This window comes from Chrysemys picta, chromosome 8, assembly GCF_011386835.1.
Source record: "Chrysemys picta bellii isolate R12L10 chromosome 8, ASM1138683v2, whole genome shotgun sequence".
In the NCBI taxonomy this organism is placed as follows: domain Eukaryota; kingdom Metazoa; phylum Chordata; order Testudines; family Emydidae; genus Chrysemys; species Chrysemys picta.
Window position 1 is genome coordinate 45,743,933 of NC_088798.1, and position 20,456 is coordinate 45,764,388.

At 42.8% G+C, this 20,456-nt stretch overlaps 1 protein-coding gene across 6 annotated transcripts in view; it reads left to right on the forward strand.

The window, feature by feature from the left end:
• Positions 1-20,456, forward strand: part of KCNT2 (potassium sodium-activated channel subfamily T member 2) — a 298,580-nt gene that overhangs the window by 81,259 nt on the left and 196,865 nt on the right. For all 6 annotated transcript variants that reach the window (XM_042840686.2, XM_042840688.2, XM_008164277.4 and 3 more), the window contains exons 2-3: positions 749-828; positions 15,114-15,213. In XM_042840686.2, the coding sequence (XP_042696620.1) occupies positions 749-828; positions 15,114-15,213 (180 nt within the window). The remainder of the gene's footprint in view (positions 1-748; positions 829-15,113; positions 15,214-20,456) is intronic.

Consider the following 20,456-nt stretch of genomic DNA (forward strand, 5'->3'; position numbering starts at 1 on the left):
GCTGGAGGCAGACCCTACCCCTGATTAAGGACAGAATACCTGCAGATAAGCCAAACCCCAAAGGAGAAACCGAAAGACTGCCTAAGAGACTGACCACCTTTGCCTTTTACTTTTACTCTGATTCTCCCTCTCCCAGGGGAAGGAGAGGGAAAAGGGCCTTTTTTAAAAAATCCCTTGAGTGCCACAAACAGGGGAAGGACTCTGTAAGCAGCTCAAACCATGGTTTAGAGGGGACAGGGTGGGGATGAGGTACCCCCTATAAGATAATTGAAAGATGTAAAGACCGAGAAAGAAATGAGAAGGAATTATTGAAAGCAGTAATAGAATTAAACTAAGAAAAAAAGAAGTTTATATTAAATATTAGGGAAGACTTCCTGACAGAGATTTTTCAGACTGCAGAATAGTCTTTCAAGGGAAGTATTAAACTCTAGTGCTTATGATTTTAAAAGCACTAACAGGCCAAACACTATGCTGAGTAGTGTAGGGAACAAATCCTGCATTTACAGAGGATAGATGAGATGACATAAGGTCCTTTTAGCATTTAACTTCAAATTATGCTAATCAATATGTTCCAAGTGCTTAAATGTGCATTTTAATTAAAATTCTTAATATGTTCCTCTAATTTTATGCTAAGAAGAGATGTTAAGAGGAATCACATGAAAATGCTGATATTTTGTGGTGCAAATGTACATATATAATCATTTAATAGATTGACTGTTTAATTCTAATACTCTATTTTCTGTTTCAGGGTACAAGTTGAATTTTATATGAATGAAAATACATTTAAAGAGAGACTGAAGCTATTTTTCATCAAAAACCAAAGATCAAGTAAGCAGTTTTGATTAATTTCTGTTACATGCATTTGTTAAATATAGGAGATGAAATCTGTGTCCCATTAGAGTCAATATCAGGAGTTCCACTGACTTCAATTGGGCCAAGATTTCATCCATAGGAGATTAGCAGATTCTGTTTTTAACAGAATTTCCATAATGAATTCTCAAAAGACATTAGCAATTGAGTGTTTTTTTTTCTTTTTCATTTTGTTGGGGACAACTATTTATTGACTGGGTTTTATTTTTGCAATGTCTTCAGATGGACTAGTTTCCATGGATCTGACATGTCAGTGTATTTGGATGGGTCATCACATAGCTTTCTAAATGAGAAGAAAAGTTCCAGAGGCATGTGGGCTTCCAACCTGTTTTATTTTATCAAAATCCTCTTAAATTAATTTCAAACTCTATCAAGGTTGCAAAAATAATTTAGAAAGGTGACCAGCTGAAAGGTCATCCCGGCTTTTAAGGCATTTCTGAACATGGTATTTCAGATACAAACAAATTTTAGTTGCCTTGTAATCTTTTTTCCTTTAGCCCTGATTCAGCTGGCTATCCACATTCACCAAAGTACATTAACTGCTTTGCTGAATGGGGCCTAGATAATTTTTCACTCAGATTGTCATATTTAAAACTAACCGTGATCTTTTTCCTGCTTTTAAAATTAACTAACACCAAATATGCACTGGGGAGAAATTCACCCCATGCAAAGCGCTTCCATTATGCTGTATCCATAACTTATTTACAGCCTGTATGAAAGCTCAAATTCAACCAGGAGATGGAGGGCCAGTGCAAGATTCCCCCCACTACCTAGGATGATTGCAGGTAGGGTGACCAGATGTCCTGATTTTATTGGGGCAGTCCCAATATTCAGGGCTTTTTCTTATATAGGCACCTATTATTCCCCACCCTGATTTTTCACACTTGCTATCTGGTCACCCTAATTGCAGGAGGAAACTGTGGCCAGAAGATCTACGTGAGATGCAGTCCATACATGTTGTGGAAAGAGTCTCCAACCAGACCTGCTTAGGCCATCACAGAAAGCCACAATGGGCAGGGGCTATGACATTTACCTTTATATTCATCCAGTCATTCCCAAACCCCATGCAACAGCCTGAATGAAATAAAATCTGATGTGTATCCCTTAACTGTGAGGAAGGCAACTACACACTCTGGCCTCATGTGTTAGCATTGTTGATGTTACTACCTTTTGCCCTCTACCCATATAGAGCCAGATTACAGTCGCTTTATGCAGGTGGGGGAATGGATTTTACCCTAAGTACTTAAGTACAGTTCAGGTGGGTGCAGGGCTTGGTGCAGATAAAAGATTATTTTCACCCTTGCATTATACGAAGAAGGGGTAAGTGGACAGATTTTTAAAGAGAGAGACAAGGTGGTTGAGGTAATAACTTTTTATTGGACTAACTTCTGTTGGTGAAAGAGACAAGCGTTCAAGCTACACTGAGTAATTTTCCAAGACTTGAAGAGCTCAGAGAGTCACAGCAAAATACAAGGTGGAACAGATTGTTTAGCATAACAGACACATTTAAAATGAAGTGGTCCCTTAGAATATGTGTTAGCATCCTCATGCTAAACAATCTGTTCCACTTTATATTTAGCTGTGACATTCTGAGTACCTTTCCCAGACCTGGAGAAGAGCTCAGTGTAGCTCAAAAGCTTGTCTCTTTCATCAACAGAAGTTGGTCCAAAGTGGTCATCCACTTTGTCTCTCTAATATCCTGGGACCAACACTGCTACACCACCACTGCAAACAGATTTTTAAAAGCTTTCAGTGGTAGCCATGTTAGTCTGTATCAGCAAAAAAATCGAGGAGTCCTTGTGGTACCTTAGAGAATAACAAATTTATTTGGGCATAAGCTTTCGTGGGCTAGAACCCACTTCATCAGATGTATGAAGTAAAAAACTACAGGAGCAGGTATAAATACACGAAAGGATGGGGGTGCTTTACCAAGTGTTAGGTCAGTCTAACGAGATACATCAATTAACAGCAAGATACCAAGATTTTAAAAAGGTATTTAGACAGGTAGTGATGCAGATAAGCACCTAGTGGGATTTTCAAGAGTGAATAGGAATTCCAAATTCCATTGAAATCAAAACTGAAAATTATCAGTAAATGGAGCAAATTCAGCATGTGTGAACTCAGACTCCATTTTAGGAATACTGTTGTGATCAGTGCAGCTCTGAAGTAGAACAAGCAAAAGAGACCTAAAGACTTCAGACTTGGATGTCTAAATCCCTCTTTGAGCAACAAATAGAAGTGTATGGATTTTCTTCCCCCCCCCCCCCCCCCTTGATACTCTTACTCACACTCAATAGAGCTCTACTTGACTAAAGTGGGAATACTCATGGTGTAAATTACTATTCAACATGAATAAGGCCCATGGTTAGGTCAGAGTACAAACATCCCAACAAGAAGTATTGTATGAAAAATTCTTAAAGTACTTCAGAACAATCATGTTACAATGCAAAATAGACAGTAACGCTTCTGTATACCTTGAGTCAGTGAATAAAAATGGTATTGAATATATATGTAAGACTATATTTGCACTCAGATTAATCAAAACAGTGGAGATTTCTGTATAGCAGAAATATATTCTGAACCTACAGCCTTGAAGCAGTGATTTCAACATCCACATCTCAATCAATCTTCAGTGTTGCTTTTAAATCTGTAAAATCTTCTCAGCACAAATTTAAGTCAGTGTAAGCTTCTCTAATGCACACAGCTCATGTCAAAACGACAGGGCCGGCTCCAGGCACCAGCCGACCAAGCACGTGCTTGGGGTGGCACCTTGTAAGGGGCGGCCAATCTTGGGGTTGCGGGGGGCACTCAGGGTTTTTTGTTTTGGTTCGGCAGGGTGGCTCTCAAGGGTTTTGTTGTTGTTGTTTTTGGTTCGGCTGGGCGGCGCTCGGGGGGGTGGGTTGTTTTTGTTTCGGTGGGGTGGCGTGGCGCGGTGCTTGGGGGGGGGTCGGCAGCATGGCGCTCAGGGGGGGGTGTTTCGGCGGCGCGGCGCTCGGGGGGATGTTTTGGCTGGGCGGCGTGGCGCTCGGGGTTGGGGTGGTGTTACGGCCGGGCGGTGCTCTTTTTTTTTTTCGGCTTGGGGCAGAAAAAAAGTTAGAGCCGGCCTTGCAAAACTATCTGTTTTTTTGCTTGTGTAGCAATGCTGCAGAAACATTCCTACATATTTGGTGGACGTGGCATACTTACCAGTTATGTACATAGCCTTTTGAGTACGGGCAAATTAACCTATTTGGAATTCAATTCACAGATCAAGACATAGTTTTCATTATCCTGACACCTACCAAATTTATGTTTCTGGCAGCTAATTGGAAGTCTACATACCAATTAAAATAAGCATCTGGTTCCAGAAAATTGGGAATATAGTTGTTATGAAAAAATTGACATGTTGAGAGTGGAACTTGCATTTTTGAAATGTAATAGCCCTTTTTGGACTACACTAAGAGTAGGGATCCAGGAAACTGGGCTCACTTAGGACAATAGAGAATGTTTCTTTGTTCCGTGTGTATGTAGTCCTTTTTATATAAGAAGGGGTTATATGTATGTAACACAATCTCCTATACTCCCTTGATTGTATGTTAACTAGTCTCTGGGCATGTTGCAAAGAAGGAATTGCTTTGCCTGTACGCTATTGTGATAATGATAGATTGACATATTTAAAGTGCTATTGATAGGGGATTTATTGGATTATATTAATCCTCCATTCCCCTCACCGCCTGCCCCCCCATTTCTTTGTTTCAGTTGTCCTGCTCGCAAGCTCCTGCTTGCATGTTTGATTACACTGATGCCTATTCTCATGTTAATGCATCACTATATTTCCACATAATTAATATTGTTAGACACCTATGAACCTGGCTCTTCAATTGCTCCCTTAGTCATTTATTTTCCCACTCATTAGAACGGGAAGGAAATTCTAAATATATATATAATTGCAAAAATAAACACATTTGGATCGACTGAAACATCGACTGAATTCCTGTTGATTTTGGCAAGTTGTTTTGGTTGAAACAAAAATAATTTTGGAAATGTTGAATTGGTTCATTTTGACATTATCAAAATAGCCGAAAATGAAAAAAAACTTTTTACTTTGACCAGGGGATTCAGACATCATTCACCAAACAAAGAGCAGTGGTTAGGCCATTGAATAGCCACTCTGGAGCAGGAACTTGACTGCAGGTCTCCCTTCCCTCCCAGTTGAGTGTCCTAACCACTGGGCTATATTCTGGGGTAGGAATTGGTCCTGTTGAAACTGTTCCCCTTTGTATAAGATACCTAACTATCCATTGGACTACAGTGTGACTGACTCTATAGTCCAGTAGTTAGAGCACTCAGTGGGGAGAGGGCAGGGGACACCTAGATTCCAGTTCCTGCACCAATGACTTTTCAAGTAATTTTATACAACATGGAAAAGCTTCAACAGGAGAGAGACACAGACCCACCCCAGAGTACCCAATAGGCTGGTAGTTAGGATATTCACCTGGCAGGGTGTTGGAAAAGATCTGTGTTCAAGTTTCTGCTCTAGAGCAGGGACTCAGATCTAGCCAGGTGAGTGCCCTAAATACCGCTCTATTGAATATAAAGGGGATGAGTGGCAGCACTTTATTTGTATTACCATAGAATGTAGGAGTCCTAGTCATGGACCTCTTCCTTTTCTTCCCCTACAGTCCACAGATTTGCAGGAAGGCTTCCACAAAGAGAGCTAGTTAAAATGACATTGCCTTTAAATTGTAAATTAAAGTAGTTGGAATCAGGGAAGCAAGTCTGAGCAATCCTATTCAAGATCCCATAGCATATTCAAAGCATTACTGGGTTCTTATGAGCTGTACACTATAACTAATGATTTTTTTAAAATGCAATTTCCAGTATTAAAAGTTTATTGTAAACACACCCAGGAAACAGGTCTCCTCACAACAAAGTTATCTGTCCAGTGATATGGAAACCACAAAAAGTACAAGAGTTAATATGATTAGCTAAACTCTCTTACCAAGACATGCGGGGGTCTGTTTTTATCCAAACCCTCCCCAATGAAACAGCCCTATGGCAGAAACCCAGAAAACCCCAATCACTTGTACTGATGTATTTTGGTGGGGAAGACCAATATCCTGCTACTCATTCTAACAGTTCTGGTGGCACAATTGCTGTCCCATTTGGTGTTTCAGGGAGCTGCCAAGGATGGCTACTGCCCCCCTGCCCCACCATGAGTTTTGGGTAGATTTCAGTGGGAACACAGAACACTCTTGTCATACACTACAGCAAGGGTCATCACAGATGCTGTTTTCTGAACGGCTCAAAATACATCTTTTCCCTCTGAGTAGCTGCTTCTAATTTTTAAGACTTAATGGAGTAGGTTTAGCTAGTTGTGGTTCCCTGATTAATTCTGTGTGTTTTATGTGACCAACAAATACAGCTCTAAATTTTAAGCATTTCTACACAATACTCAGTTACCCTAATCCAAATGATATACAGTACACATGGCATGATGTGTCAACAATTTCAGAGTTGCTCCAATTTGTCAAATATTTCTGCAAATTGACAAAAATAAAATCATAATATTTCACACAGCTCCAAAATTTAGTTATCAATATTTCAACATAGAAAATGCATGCAGGGTTTACAGTAAATACGGCATAGAGTGCCAGCCAGCTATATAATGACAGAGAAGTGATGACACGTTGCTGTGACTTGCTTGTACCTGGCAAGATGAATCAGTATAAGATCACACCCTAGAACAAGTCTCAGAGAGAGAAAAAATAGATGAAGCTTCAATTCAGTGGGGGGTGGGAGAAAATGAAATACCCACATCCGGGAAGCTTATTAATGCTACGTTTTGAAATAAGACCTGAGGCCACCTGCCCTGGAAATGGCTACACTTAAAAACAGAAAAGAGAGTTATGGGAAAGCTCACACCAAACCTATCACAACAGCCATACTCCAAACTAATTAACCCCTTCCTCCAATTCATGCAATTGGGATGGAAAAATTATGCAGATACAAATGAAAGTTTAAAGGAATACTTAAAGACAATGCTAAATGAATAAGGCCTGATCCTTATTCTGCTGCAATAAATTGGTATAACACCATTTAAGTTATTTTACCCTATTTAGAATCTGGCCTACGGTCTCCAAAATGTCTTTGGAGCATTACAAATTCTGTCAAGTTATCATTTGATCCTTCCAAACCTGGGTCACAAGCAATACCAATGCAGGACAATGTGGTAGTCTATACACAAACACTTTTTCTCAATCTCAACACTCATTTACTTGTGCCTTTCTTAGGTAACAACAACATTTTATTCATTTATGTAGTTTAATGAAATAAATAGATTGTGGACCACAGTTATCAATTTTTGTTTGTTTGTTTTAAACCAAAGAGTGATACCATGGTTACGGAGACAATGAAATCATAATCACATCACCGCAAAACAATGAATAACTGGATAAAACAGTGGATGATTGATGTTGCTGAACATAAATGTCAGACACCAGTGTCAAAATAGCATAGATAAAGACATTTTGTGCAAACACGTGCTACTTGACAATCTGTTTAGGAATGGGAAAAAAAGAACTGAAATCCAGTCAGACAAAGCATACTGAGGTGCTGACAGCATTTAAAATAGAAATAAAAAAAAGTTAACCAGCAAAAAGAAATTAAGAATAGTGGATTTACAGTGATGTTTGAAGGAATGGAAAGAATGAAAACTAGTAACCCATTTCACATAGAGAAAAGAGATTAAAAATAATTCAGCTAAGACATTTAGGACTAGAAAAATATGTTTTAACTAGAAACTCCTGGACATAGAGAAACAAATCTGGGCCTAATCCTTTACTGCCTTAACATCGGCTAGCCATTTAGACATGTGCAAAGAGTGTAAAATTGTAATCAATGAGAAGAGTAGTGTTTCACACCCACTTTGAACAGATGACCGTCTTTTTGCTCTGTGTTTGTACAGTACTTAGCACAATGGGGTCCTGGTCCATGACTAGAGGTTGTGGGTGCTATGATAATAAAAAATAATAACAATGTGCTTGACTATTCAAAGTGCAAAGCATTGGAGAACGAGGCCCTCTGACAGCAGTCAATAGCATCAACAAGAGGGGAGACTCAAATACCTAACTATACCAAATGAACTCTGGGATAGTCTATAATTTGGTAAATATTCCCTAGATAAGCCTATCACTCAAGTGTCTTGAAACAGATAAACTTCCAAGTACTGGGAGCAATACTTATTGGTCACACATACAACACTTTCTCACAAAACTGGATCTATCAAAAGAGAAAGTCAGACAAGGAACCAGTTAATCTTATACATGAAGAATTCCAAAAACAGTAGTTTTAGAGTGGGTATTCAAACACTATGACACCCCAAAATACACAAGAAAATGGTTAGACTAAACAATTGTTAATGACTACTAGAAAAGGACAGAGGAGAGAAGTAACACATTTTAGATCTTGGAATGGAGAAACACTGGATTAAACAAGTAGAGTTACCAGCTCAGGTGTTAGTAAAGAACAGCCCCTGACTCTGTGGTCAGTTGCATGCCAGGGAGAAGATTCACTTCCAGGAAGAGTACAAGTGGCATTGTTATCCCTTGTGGGATTGCCATAAAAGAATAAGTTCCACCCCAGGCTTCATAGAAACCCTGCAGGAAAACGCTGCATAAGAGATACAATTTAAATAATCATATGTCTGAGAGTCTTAGCTGTGCTCTATCCCTCACTGCAATAGCCAACTCCATGCTCCTTAGTGGAGTGGAGGATGACAAAGGGCTTGTGCCCTGGTGTGCTTCCTCCACTTTGCATGCCAGTGAACCCTGCAGCCTGTGTTGTTCCAGAGACAGTGGAGCTGACAGCTCTGTGTAGTGATTTCATGTTTTCCCACCGACACATTTTCCACTCTGTCCATACAGGTCTCTTGCCAGAATTTGAGTGCTGCAGACAAACAAGTCCATGTAAACTCCTACGCTTCACCAGCGCAAAGTCTTGCTGTTTTCTACCAAGAATAGAGTTAATCTAAAATAAGCTTCTTATTTTTTGGACTCTGAGTCCTTCCTTAGCAGAACCCACCAAAGAGTCTCAGTTCTGATCAAATGAAAATTTCTAGAAATACAGGAATTAAACAGAGGCAGAATAGGGAGATGCTTCTGATAACAACCAAGTAGCAATGGGAATCTGGTTAGCAGCCCAGATGATTTGTATAGCAAGACTACTTTTTCAAGTCATTGTTTGTCACAAATAAATCCAATATATCAAGGGAAAGCAGCTCTTCATGACATGTGCAGAAGTTATTAGTGATGTTTTATTTTTTTTTGCAGGCATTAGGTTTTTTTGTTGTTGTTCCATGCATTAGTTTTGTAATGAACTACAATTAGAAAGAGAATATAGCAGCATCACTACTCAGATTCAGTGCCCTCAGGATTCTGGGGTGCTTTTCCTTTGCTAGTGCTTGTTTACTTCTATGGACTCAATTGCCATGCTATCACTATTAAGTCGCTTTTGCAATATTTAAAGCTTCTATTGGCGTTATCTCAAAACCTTTTCTTTTCCAATGAAAGTAAGTCCAATTCTCCAAACCATTTCATGTCATTTAGATTTATGACACCTACTAGAATTTTCTGTGTGATATACTACACTTTTGAGGGAAAATACCATCTTAGTTGCAGTATGAAGGATATTTCTTAAAATAATTGCCATAATGGTCTTCTAGTCAAGTCCCCTGTTAGTAGGGTGACCAGATGTCCCGATTTTTGGGTCTTTTTCTTATATAGGCTCCTATTACCCTCACCCCCGTCCCGATTTTTCATATTTGATGTCTGGTCACCCTACCTGTTAGAGAAAGAGCAGACTGACCCAGAGGCGGATTGAGTAGACGGGCTTCTTTATTGCGGTACTTGTTCCCCTTGACCCAATTGTCGAGTAAGCACTGAGTTAGTTACAGCACACTCTTTTTATCTAAGTTAGTATGTAATTACCTACATTTACTTCAACACCCCAAAAACCCTTATTGAGTAATATGAACGCCCATACAATGAATATAATTATTCCCGCCCCTGTTTACCCTTTACAGCATTAAGCATATTCTACAGACATTTTTACTTTGAAGACACATTTCTTTGCAATAATTGCAGCCACAAATTCCCCTAATCAGCAATTTGCTGGGAAGGGAGGAAAGGGCCATGACCTTGAGCTTGTTTAGGGAGCTGGGAAAGGAAGGGAGGGGGAGATAACACTGCTTTACACAAAGAGTATCCTTTAGATTCCCACATTCCTTATGCAGTTGCAATGCTTATCAATCCTTAACAAGCAGAAGGGAAGGGAGAGGGGTAGCACTTTATCTATCAAATGCAGAAACAGTGCCTGCACTTTATCTATTAAGCGTAGAAGCGGTGCCTGCCTGTGCCTCTACTCCCTAATACCATCTCTGCACACCAGCTGTTTCCCAGGTCTGTATTTAAGCCTTACATATACCAACATCCCCTACACTCAAGGCAGGACTAAGTATTATCTAGACCATCCCTGACAAGTATTTGTCTAACCTGTTCTTAAAAATCCCTAGGCAATTTATTCCAGTGCTTAACCACTCTGACAGTTAGGAAGTTTTTCCCAATGTCCAACCTAAATTGCCCTACTGCAATTTAAGCCCATTGCTTCTTGTCCTATCCTCAGAGGTTAAGGAGAACAATTTTTCTCCCTCCTCTTTGTAACAACTTTTTATGTAATTGAAAAACTGTTATCATGTCCTCTCTCAGTCATCTCTTTTCCAGACTAAACAAACCCATTTTTTTTTCAATTTGCCCTCATAGGTCATGTTTTCTAGATCTTTAATCACTTTTGTTGCTCTTCCCTGGACGTTCTCCAATTTGTTCACATCTTTCATGAAATCTGGTGCCCAGAACTGGACACAATACTCCAGTTGAGACCAAATCAGAGTGGAGTAGAGCGGAAAAATTACTTCTCATGTCTTGCTTACAACACTTCTGCTAGTATATCCGAGAATGATGTTTGCTTTTTTTTTGCAACAGTGTTACACTGTTCACTCATATTTAGCTTGTGATCCAATATGACCCCCAGATCCCTTTCCACAATACTCCTCCCTAGGCAGTCATTTCCTGTTTTGTATGCATACAACTGATTATTCCTTCCTAAGTGGAGTACTTTGCATTTCTCCTTATTGAATTTCATCCTATTTACTTCTGACCATTTTTCCAGATTGTTCAGATCATTTTGAATTTTAATCCTATCCACCAAAACACTTGCAACCTCTCCTAGCTTGATATCATGTGCAAACTTCATAAGTGTACTTTCTATGCCATTATCTAAATCATTAATAAAAATATCAAACAGAACCCAACCCAGAAATGATCCCTGCAGGACCCCACTCAATATGCCCTTCCAACTTCACTAAGAAACACTGATATAACTACTCTCTGGGAACGCTTTTCCAACCAGTTATGCACCCACCTTATAGTAGCTCCATTTAGGTTTTATTTCCCTAATTTGTTTATGAGAAGGAGTATCAAAAAACCTTATTAAAGAAGAGCTTTTTCTGTAATAAACCTCCAAGGTCTCAATACAGACTGTGACGGTGCCCCCCATAAGGCTTTATGGAAATATGCTTATGAATATATATGACATAACTGGACTATGTTCTGTGCTACATATGCATGTAACATATCTATGTAAAGGTTATGATCTACTGAATCTATTAATCCTATTTGTATGAATGTATCATTTTTGTATTCAAAGTAATGAATATTGGCCGTGTACTGGCTTGATTTCTAAATAACCTTAGTAGAGCATTTGGTCAGTTCCTGGAGAAAGGAATTCGCAAAGTTAAGTGCCCAATCAAGAAGCACTTAAGGAACAATGCATCTTGGATTGCTCCAATCCGCATAAGAAGTCTTCCTGGAGACATTCAAGATACCATGTGGGCAATGGCTTCTTCCTGTAAAAACTGAGTCATGCATGGACATGTGGCTTGCCCAGGTGACTCCAGAACTCCATCTTGGAGCTGGACTTTGCATAGGTGAGAGAAAGGGGTCTCCACGCACAAGAGAAAGTCCATTTAAGCCCGTGGGCGACCCCTCCATTTTGTCTTCAGCTGGCTAAAGAGATAGCCTGTCCACCTCCAAAGATACCTGAAAGAAACTGGAACAAAGGACAATAACTAGAGGGGGTGTGAGTGATTGCTGGACCCAGAGTAGCAGGAGACTAGTCTGTAAAAGGAAGCTTACTGGAACTGGTGAGGTGTTATTTGTATTAAGTTTATTAGACATAGACTTGCGTGTTCTATTTTATTTTACTTGGTAATTCACTTTGTTCTGTCTGTTACTACTTGAAACCACTTAAATCCTACTTTCTGTATTTAATAAAATCATTTTTTACTTATTAATTAACTGAGAGTATGCACTAACACCTGGGGGGGGGGTGCAAACAGCTGTGCATCTCTCTCTATCAGTGTTATAGAGAACAAACAATTTATGAGTTTACCCTGTATAAGCTTTATACAGGGTAAAACAGATTTATTTCGGTTTAGACCCCATTGGGAGTTGGACATCTGAGTGTTAAATACAAGAACACTTCTGTAAGCTGCTTTCAGTTAAGCGTACAGCTGTTAGGGGACGTGGTTCAGACCGTGGGTCTGGGTTTGCAGCAGGCTAGCGGGTCTGGCTCAAACCAGGCAGGGCACTGAAGTCCTAAGTTGCCAGGGCAGGAAAGCAGGGGCAGAAGTAGTCTTGGCACATCAGGTGGCAGCTCCCAGGGGGTTTCTCTGATTCAACCCGTCACACAGACCAATGACCAAATGTCCCAGTTAGCAATAATTTTCTGAGTTGATTTATGGGAGGCTTAGAAGATTGCTTTTTGCCAATAAGACTGTGAACTCTAAGGCCAGACTTCTGCAAAGGTGCCTGAGCTGATCTTTAAGCATGCAGGTACTCCTTATGTGCTCAAAGTTAAGGATATGCTAACGTGTTTGCAGTCTTGGTGCTTAAATCACTAGTTCAAATTAAGCCCTGGTTAGCAGAACAGAAATGCATTATTATTTTATTAGGATTTGATGGCCTATTTGGTGACAGGATGGTCTCACTTGATGGACATGTCACATATGTACATTGCAACTGAACCTCTGTAGTCTCTGCAGAGAAGTCAAGGACTTACTTTGTATGGGGACTGAACTCTTTCTGGGGGGGCGGTTCTAGGTCACATTTGAGGTGCATTGCAGAGCAGCATGGGGGGAGTTTACATTGCTACTGTCCACGTTTTCCCAGATAATGTCAGGCACTCTAGTTACCTTTTATAACCAAAATATGACTTCAAATAATGATTAAAAGTTGCTATATTATCAGTAGGGAAAACAGGATGTGTTCCACACAGAGATTAACATTTACAGAGCTAAAATAAAACCACAAAACTGCAGATTGTAGACCTTTTCATTTCATTAACAGAAGGACTAGACAGATGAGGCCAATACAAAAATGCCCTTTATTCTCTCACCTCACCTGCTTGCCTACTTATAATAGCCCAGCTGGCATAGTAGCTGTCCTACATAAGCAGATTTCCCCAAAAGGGTTAGTTCAGATAAGAAGTTCTTCCTTCAGCAACAGTTCAAAAAGAAAAAAAGTAAAGCTTACAACACAGCAATGAATACGCACATACCCCAGCCCTCTCAGCCTCTGGTTATATCCTCTTTCCTTTTCTATCTCTTCTCCCTGCTCTGGGGAAATCAAGAGTCTGTTGTTAATTAGATTTGATAAGACAGAAGGAGTCTCTAGATAAATGTTGACAAGTCTAATTGCTGGTCACAGCTGTAGGACTTCTCACTGCTTGGGAACCCAGGATGGGGTTTTAACCCCCAGTTTGCCAACGCCAGGTTCCAAAAGGGGTTAATCTAACCTTCATAATATGAATGTATCTCCACGTTAAAGTAGCAAACAGTGCTCCATTATAAATCCTTATTTTCTCTGTCTCTCTCATACACAGATTCTAAGATATAGTTAAAGTAGACGTTCTGAATTTTTCTGTAATTAAGTATTCTACTTTTTGAAGACGGGAAGAGGGGAATGATTTTCAGAAACTTTAACTTAATGTTCAGTTTGAATGCAACTTCCCCCAGAAGCACAAGTTGATGGAATGCATGGGGGCTGCAGCACTGGGATAGGGGAGACAGGGAGTTATGCTCAATAAATAGCTTTTGCACTCTTCTCTTAGAAGTATGTATACTCACAAGCACACATATAGGTATGGAAAAACATAATTGGGCCCTAACAAGGCAAACATACGACTGGTTCTATTCAGTACAATGGGCCTATTCACATGCATAAGTGCTAGAAGAATTGGTGTCTTAGCTTACAGTGACAGACATTAGTTATTCTATGGTTGACTGGTGCTTACTAATATCCTGCTCCTGCAATCAGATCCGTGTGAGCTCACATCAGTCAACAGAACTCAGCATGGGCACAAGGGTCCAACTGTGGGGATCCAAATTCAGGATTGGAGCCTCGGTCTACAAGTGTACAGTTTACTAATGGTTGCTAATCATATTGCTTTCTACCCATTTGCCTTTGCCAACAGTGACTATTAGTATAATTACTGGTAACTTTTTTTAATGTAAGTATTAAATGCAAAAAACATTACACTTGTACAATTAAGGCTATACTCTCTTTAATTACAAGATCACATGCATATCTTTGGTCCTGATGCTGCAATGAGCTCAGAGTCTGATTCAATGACCATTGAGTTAATGGTTCCATTGGCTTCAGTTGGACCCTCAGAGCAGCAAACGCTGTGCTCATGTCAAGCCCCTTTGAGTTCAAGGAGGCTTTGCACTCGTGCGGGCATCTGCCCACATGGAACTTATTACCTACCTGGGGCCTGAGCTTGTAGAAGACACTACATTATGTTTGGTTGCATTATTTTAGACCTTGTATGCAGTACAGTTCAGTGTACACACACAAAGGAGTAGAGTTAAAGTTGTCCCAGGTATTAGTTTTTACATTTTCTGACTTTTGTGCCACTTTATCAATACTTTAAAATAGTTTAATATTTTATACATTTGGGCAATAACCATACATTCCCTACACAAAGCTATTCCATAGAAACTTCCAAATATTAATATTTGAATACTTGTCATCACAAGTTCTCTGACTTGAGTTGAAGGCATATATTGTTCCTTTTAAGTAGTTTTACATTAAACATGAATTAAAATCTGAAGAAACTGAATTTGTATTTTCTTTCCTTTTATCAAACAGGTCTCAGAATACGATTGTTCAATTTTTCTCTCAAGTTATTAAGCTGTTTGTTATATATAATTCGAGTGCTCCTGGATGATCCTACACAAGGACATGGATGGTAAGATTTTCTTTTTTATTTGCCCTCTCAAAGTACTACTTATATTGCATGAAACAGCTCAATCGTTCTTGATGCTTATAAATATTTGATGTTCTGTCAACAGGGATTTCGTTTTAGAGTTTATAGTTGCTTGTGGTGCAGCATGAATTGCAAAACTAATCCAGTCTTTCTGAGTGAATATGATAAAGTATCCGATGAAAATGTAATATGATTTTCTTTCAATCAAAAGCATTTTGCTCCTTATTACTGAAAGTGTTTACTGTATATTTGTTCATATTGTGTAATAGTCTCTGTCAGGGACGGCTCTAGGCACCAGGCACCCAAGCACATGCTTGGGGCGGCACCTGGTAAGGGGCGGCACCTGGTAAGGGGCGGCAGGGGGAGCGCGGCGCGGCATTCGGCAGCGGGGGGGCGCTCCGGCGGCGTGGCGCTGGGGGGGCGGGCTCCGGTTGCGCGGGGCTTGGCGAGGGGGCGGCGCGGGCGCGGCGCTAGAAGGGGGTTCCGGCGGCACTCGGCAGGGGTGGGCTCCGGCAGCGCGGGGTTCGGCGCTGGGGGGCAGTGCGGGGCTCGGCACTTGGGGGGGGGGTGTGCGGCACGGGCGCGGCGCTGGAGGGGAGTTCCGGCGGCGCTTGGCAGGGGGCAGGGGCGGGCTCCGGGGACAGGGGGCATCGCGGGGCTCGGCACTCGGGGGGGTTCCGGCGGCGCTCGGCGCAGGGGGGGGTGGGCTCCAGTGCGCGGCGCTCGGCGGGGGGGCGGCTCGGGAGGGCGGCGCTCTGGGGGGGTTCCGGCGGCACTCGGTGGGGGGGGCAGCGCAGCGCTCGGTTGGGGGGGGCGGCACGGCCCGGCGCTTGGCGGGGGGCCTGGGGGGCGGCGCTTTTTTTTGCTGCTTGGGGCAGCAAAAAAGCTAGAGCCGGCCCTGGTCTCTGTGGAATGATGTAGCTGTGCCACTGCCCATATCTTTTTGCCAAGTTATTGAATAACATTTCAGATTGATTTATAATGTATATGACACAATGAATAAATCATTGCCATATTCCAACTCCTCTACTTGTACACCCTGCCACAGGTCAGGGCAACTGCACCTCTAGTCCCTTTTTATGGTCCACCAAGGGTACCCACTCTCAGACTTCTGGCTCCTCAGCCTGCACCTTTCTTGGATTGAGATGTGCATCTCTCTCCCCCTCCTGGCCAGGGTTTCTTCAGGTTGCACAATTCCCTGCCTACACTGAGAGTTCCCCAGCAAGTCAGACCATCTAAGTAGACCTGCTTTGCTTTCTCTTTAAAGGTTTTAAGCAACATAGTTGCCCACAATTATAAGTTACCACACAGCTTTTCCTAAGCTGCTGCTTATTTTTAATAGGAAAGCATAACAGAGCAAACATTAAAACAATAAAAGAACCCACACCTGCTAGTAAGCTTACCAGAGATCACCCTAACTCCAGCAAGGGCTATGGTAGGAGTCAGTCCTTTAAACCCTACACAGGAGTTTTTCCTGTGGTTACAACTTCATAATGGCCTTGGCTCGGGACAAGCAACACTATGAATCTAGGAGTCACTCTTTTATACAATTTGAGCCTCTGGTCTTGTCCTCTTGTAACAGCTGATCAGCAGACAAAAGTCCCCTTCTCAAGGCGAAGGTTGAAAAGGCTGAGTTCTTGCATAAGTGGAGGGAGTATATTTGCATACCCCTTCCCTAGAGACTTTATGGGAAACTCACTCAACTTTAAGTGTTCATTCTTGCCTGGCACACAATTTCAAAAGTCTTTTGAAGGTCATAACACTTCCCAGGGTTTATGCTAGCTATGTCTCCCCCCGGAGATATTACACAATAATATGTAAACATTTGCATTTTTAATACAATGAATTACTAAAATATTTAAACTTAATTCAATACAGCTTGGTTTAATGTTATACAGTAAGGTTTGTCTAGGACATTGCAGGAAATTGTCATCTCTAACCATATCCATCATTTTAGGTGCACAGTGGGAGGGTGATTGAGAGGTGAGGAAGCAGGGAACATGTACTGGGAAAATGGGTGGAGAACCTGAAGCCCGTGCCTTTGAAAGAGCAGGGAGTGACTTGCAAGAGGAGGTATCCACCATGCAGACATTCTAAGCTGTGCAGTAATAGAGTGGGACTGTGGAGCTATTTGTAGCTGGAGCCTGTCCCAAGAGCAGCTCTTTAAAGATATTGAGGCATGAAGCCCCACTCCTGGCAACGTCCTCCTACTGCATGTAAAACAGTTGTTTCTTTCTCTGCTTGGCTCCCCTTCTCCAGTTTATGAACCATAGCGATGGCTGAATGATTGCACGCACACTGCAGCAGCACTCTGTTGCTGCACAACTTAGGACCTTAAGTATCAGGGGGTAGCCATGCTAGTCTGTATCCACAAAAACAACGAGGAGTCCAGTGGCACCTTAAAGACTAACATTTATTTGGCAACAAGCTTTTGTGGGTAAAAAACCCACTTCTTCAGATGCATGGAGTGAAAATTACAGATGCAGGCATAAATATACTGACACATGACAAGAAGGGAGTTACCTTACAAGTAGAGAACCAGTGTTGACAGGGTCAATTCAATCAGGGTGGATGTGGTCCACTCACAATAATTGATGAGGAGGTGTCTTCTATGGAGAAAACACCCATGGGTTCTGGAGCAATAGCACAGGGAACCAGCTCTCTGGACTCTTCACCCTACTAGCACAGTTCCCCAGCAGCCCTGACATTCCTAGCTTTCTTCCCTACCTCCCACTTGGAGCTGGTGGAAATTGGGATTTTTTCTCTGTAGAAAACTAACTTTTTGCTGAAAAACACCAAACGAATATTTTGGCCACATTCTTGAATTTTAATTTCCCAATGAATATCTTAGGCCAGGTCTACACTACCCCCCTAATTCGAACTAAGGTACGCAACTTCAGCTACGTGAATAACGTAGCTGAAGTTTGAAGTACCTTAGTTCGAACTTACCTTGGTCCACACTCGGCAGGCAGGCTCCCCCGTCGACTCCGCGGTACTCCTCTCGCCGAGCTGGAGTACCGCAGTCGACGGCGAGCACTTCCGGGTTCGACTTATCGCGTCCAGACTAGACGCGATAAGTCGAACCCAGAAGTTCGATTGCCAGCCGCCGAACTAGCGGGTAAGTGTAGCCAAGGCCTTAGAAAAGCAGACACTTTTGCAGAAAGTGTGCATTTAGCTGAAAATCCAGTTTTCCTTTAAAAAAAAGTTGATAGAAGTTTTTGATCAGCCCTGCACCTAGTACCTGTGCCCCAATAACTGCAGCCATGGTGTAGAGAGCTGGCGACATGCATTCGGAAGCAGCATCAATTCCTACATGGATTTACACTGAAAACCTGACAGGTTAGGGATGTGGCAACAACAAAATACTGTGTTTCATAGCTCATCTCTAGCTCCATTCCCATTACATGAATCCCCAATTGCACAGGATACTCATAGAGGGAAAAACTGCTGCTCAATCCTTCCACACTTCCTAATCCAGTTTCCATGACTTTCCCTCTAATTCATCAGACTAAATGCTAAGCAGAAAATTTGTGAGCTGTAGCCTATATGCTATATGCTACAATAAATGAAGTCAGTTTTATTATTCAATTAATGGCAGTAGAATTGGTCCCTATTAGGTCAACAGTGAAGATTTTTAAAAGTTCTAATACTGGAATGTTTTATAAAAAGAAAATCAGAAAATACTGGAAAAATTAAAGCAGAAAGAAATGATGAGATGTAAACTAGAATCTGTATCTTACAATTCCAGATCTAATAGAGTTAGTGTGCAAGCATAGCTATGGGTCACATTAGAATCAACATGAGCTCAATTACAATTCAAACATCACTATTCTTTGTTAGTTACAACAAATTTATGCAGAAACTTAGGGCTGGTCTACACTGCTGCTTAAGTGAATGTACCATATGTCGGTCAGAGGTGTGAAAAAGACACCCCCCGGCAAAGCAACACAAGTTACAGTGACCTAAGTGCTGTCCACACTGGCGCTATGTCAGCGGGAGACGCTCTCCTGCCGACATAACGCGACTTCACCAGACATGCTACAGTGGTGCAACTGCACCGATGTAGTGCTGACTTGCCATTAGAAAATTGCAAGTTACACCACAGTCTAAGGCAGGGGTCTCAAACATGCGGCCGCAGGGTTCTTTCGTGTGGCCCGCGCGCCCCCCCACCCCTCTGTCTACCCCGTGGCGCCATGAGCCCCACACCGCTCCCTGAAGCGGCTGGAACTATGTCCATGCAGCCCCGGGCGGGGTGTGTGTGTGAAGTAGAGGGCTCTGTGCTCTCACTTCCAGGCACTGCCCCCCGCAGCTCCCATTGGCCGGGAATGGGGAACCGCGGCCAATGGGAGCTTTGGGGGAGGTACCTGGAGGAGCAAGAGCAGCACATGGTGCCGTTCCTTCCCCCTCCCGCAGGGCTTCGGCTGCTTCCTGGAGTGGAGCAGAGCGGAGCGGGGCTAGGGCAGGCAGGCAGGGAGCCTGCCCTGGCCACGGTGTGCAGTGCTGCCACCCCAGAGCCGCTCTAGGTAAGCGGCACCGGGCCAGAGCCCGCACCCCAACCCCCTGTCTGGAGCCTCCTGCCACATCCCGCACCCTCCCACACCCCAACTCCCTGCCCTGAGTCCCCTGCCACACGCTGCACCCCAATTCCCTGCTGCACCCCTCACCCCTCCTGTACCCCACACCCCAATTCCCTGCCCTGAGCCCCCATCACACCCTGCACCCCTCCTGCACCCCAACCCCCTGTTCGGAGCCCCCTGCCACATCCCATACCCTCCCGCACCCAACTCCCTGCCCTGAGCCCCCTGCTGCACCCTGCACCCCAACCCCCTGCTGCACCCCTCACCCCTCCTGCACCCCACACCCCAACTCCCTGCCCTGAGCCCCCTGCCGCACCCTGCACCCCAACCCCCTGCCACACCCCTCACCCCTCCTGCACCCCACACCCCAATTCTCTGCCCTGAGTCCCCTGCCGTACCCTGCACACCTCCTGCACCTCAACTCCCTGCCCTGAGCCCCCATTACACCCCGCACCTCTCCTGCTCCCTCTGGGGGCAGGGAGGGGGCAGAGTTGGGGTGAGGACTTCGGGGAAGGGGTTGGAATGGGGGCAGGGAAGGGGCAGGAAGAGGTGGGACTTCATGGAAGGCGTGGAGTGGGGGCGGGGCCGGGGGCAGCAAGGGGTGGGTGTCAGTGATGCAGCCCTTGGGCCAATGCACTAGTCCTCATG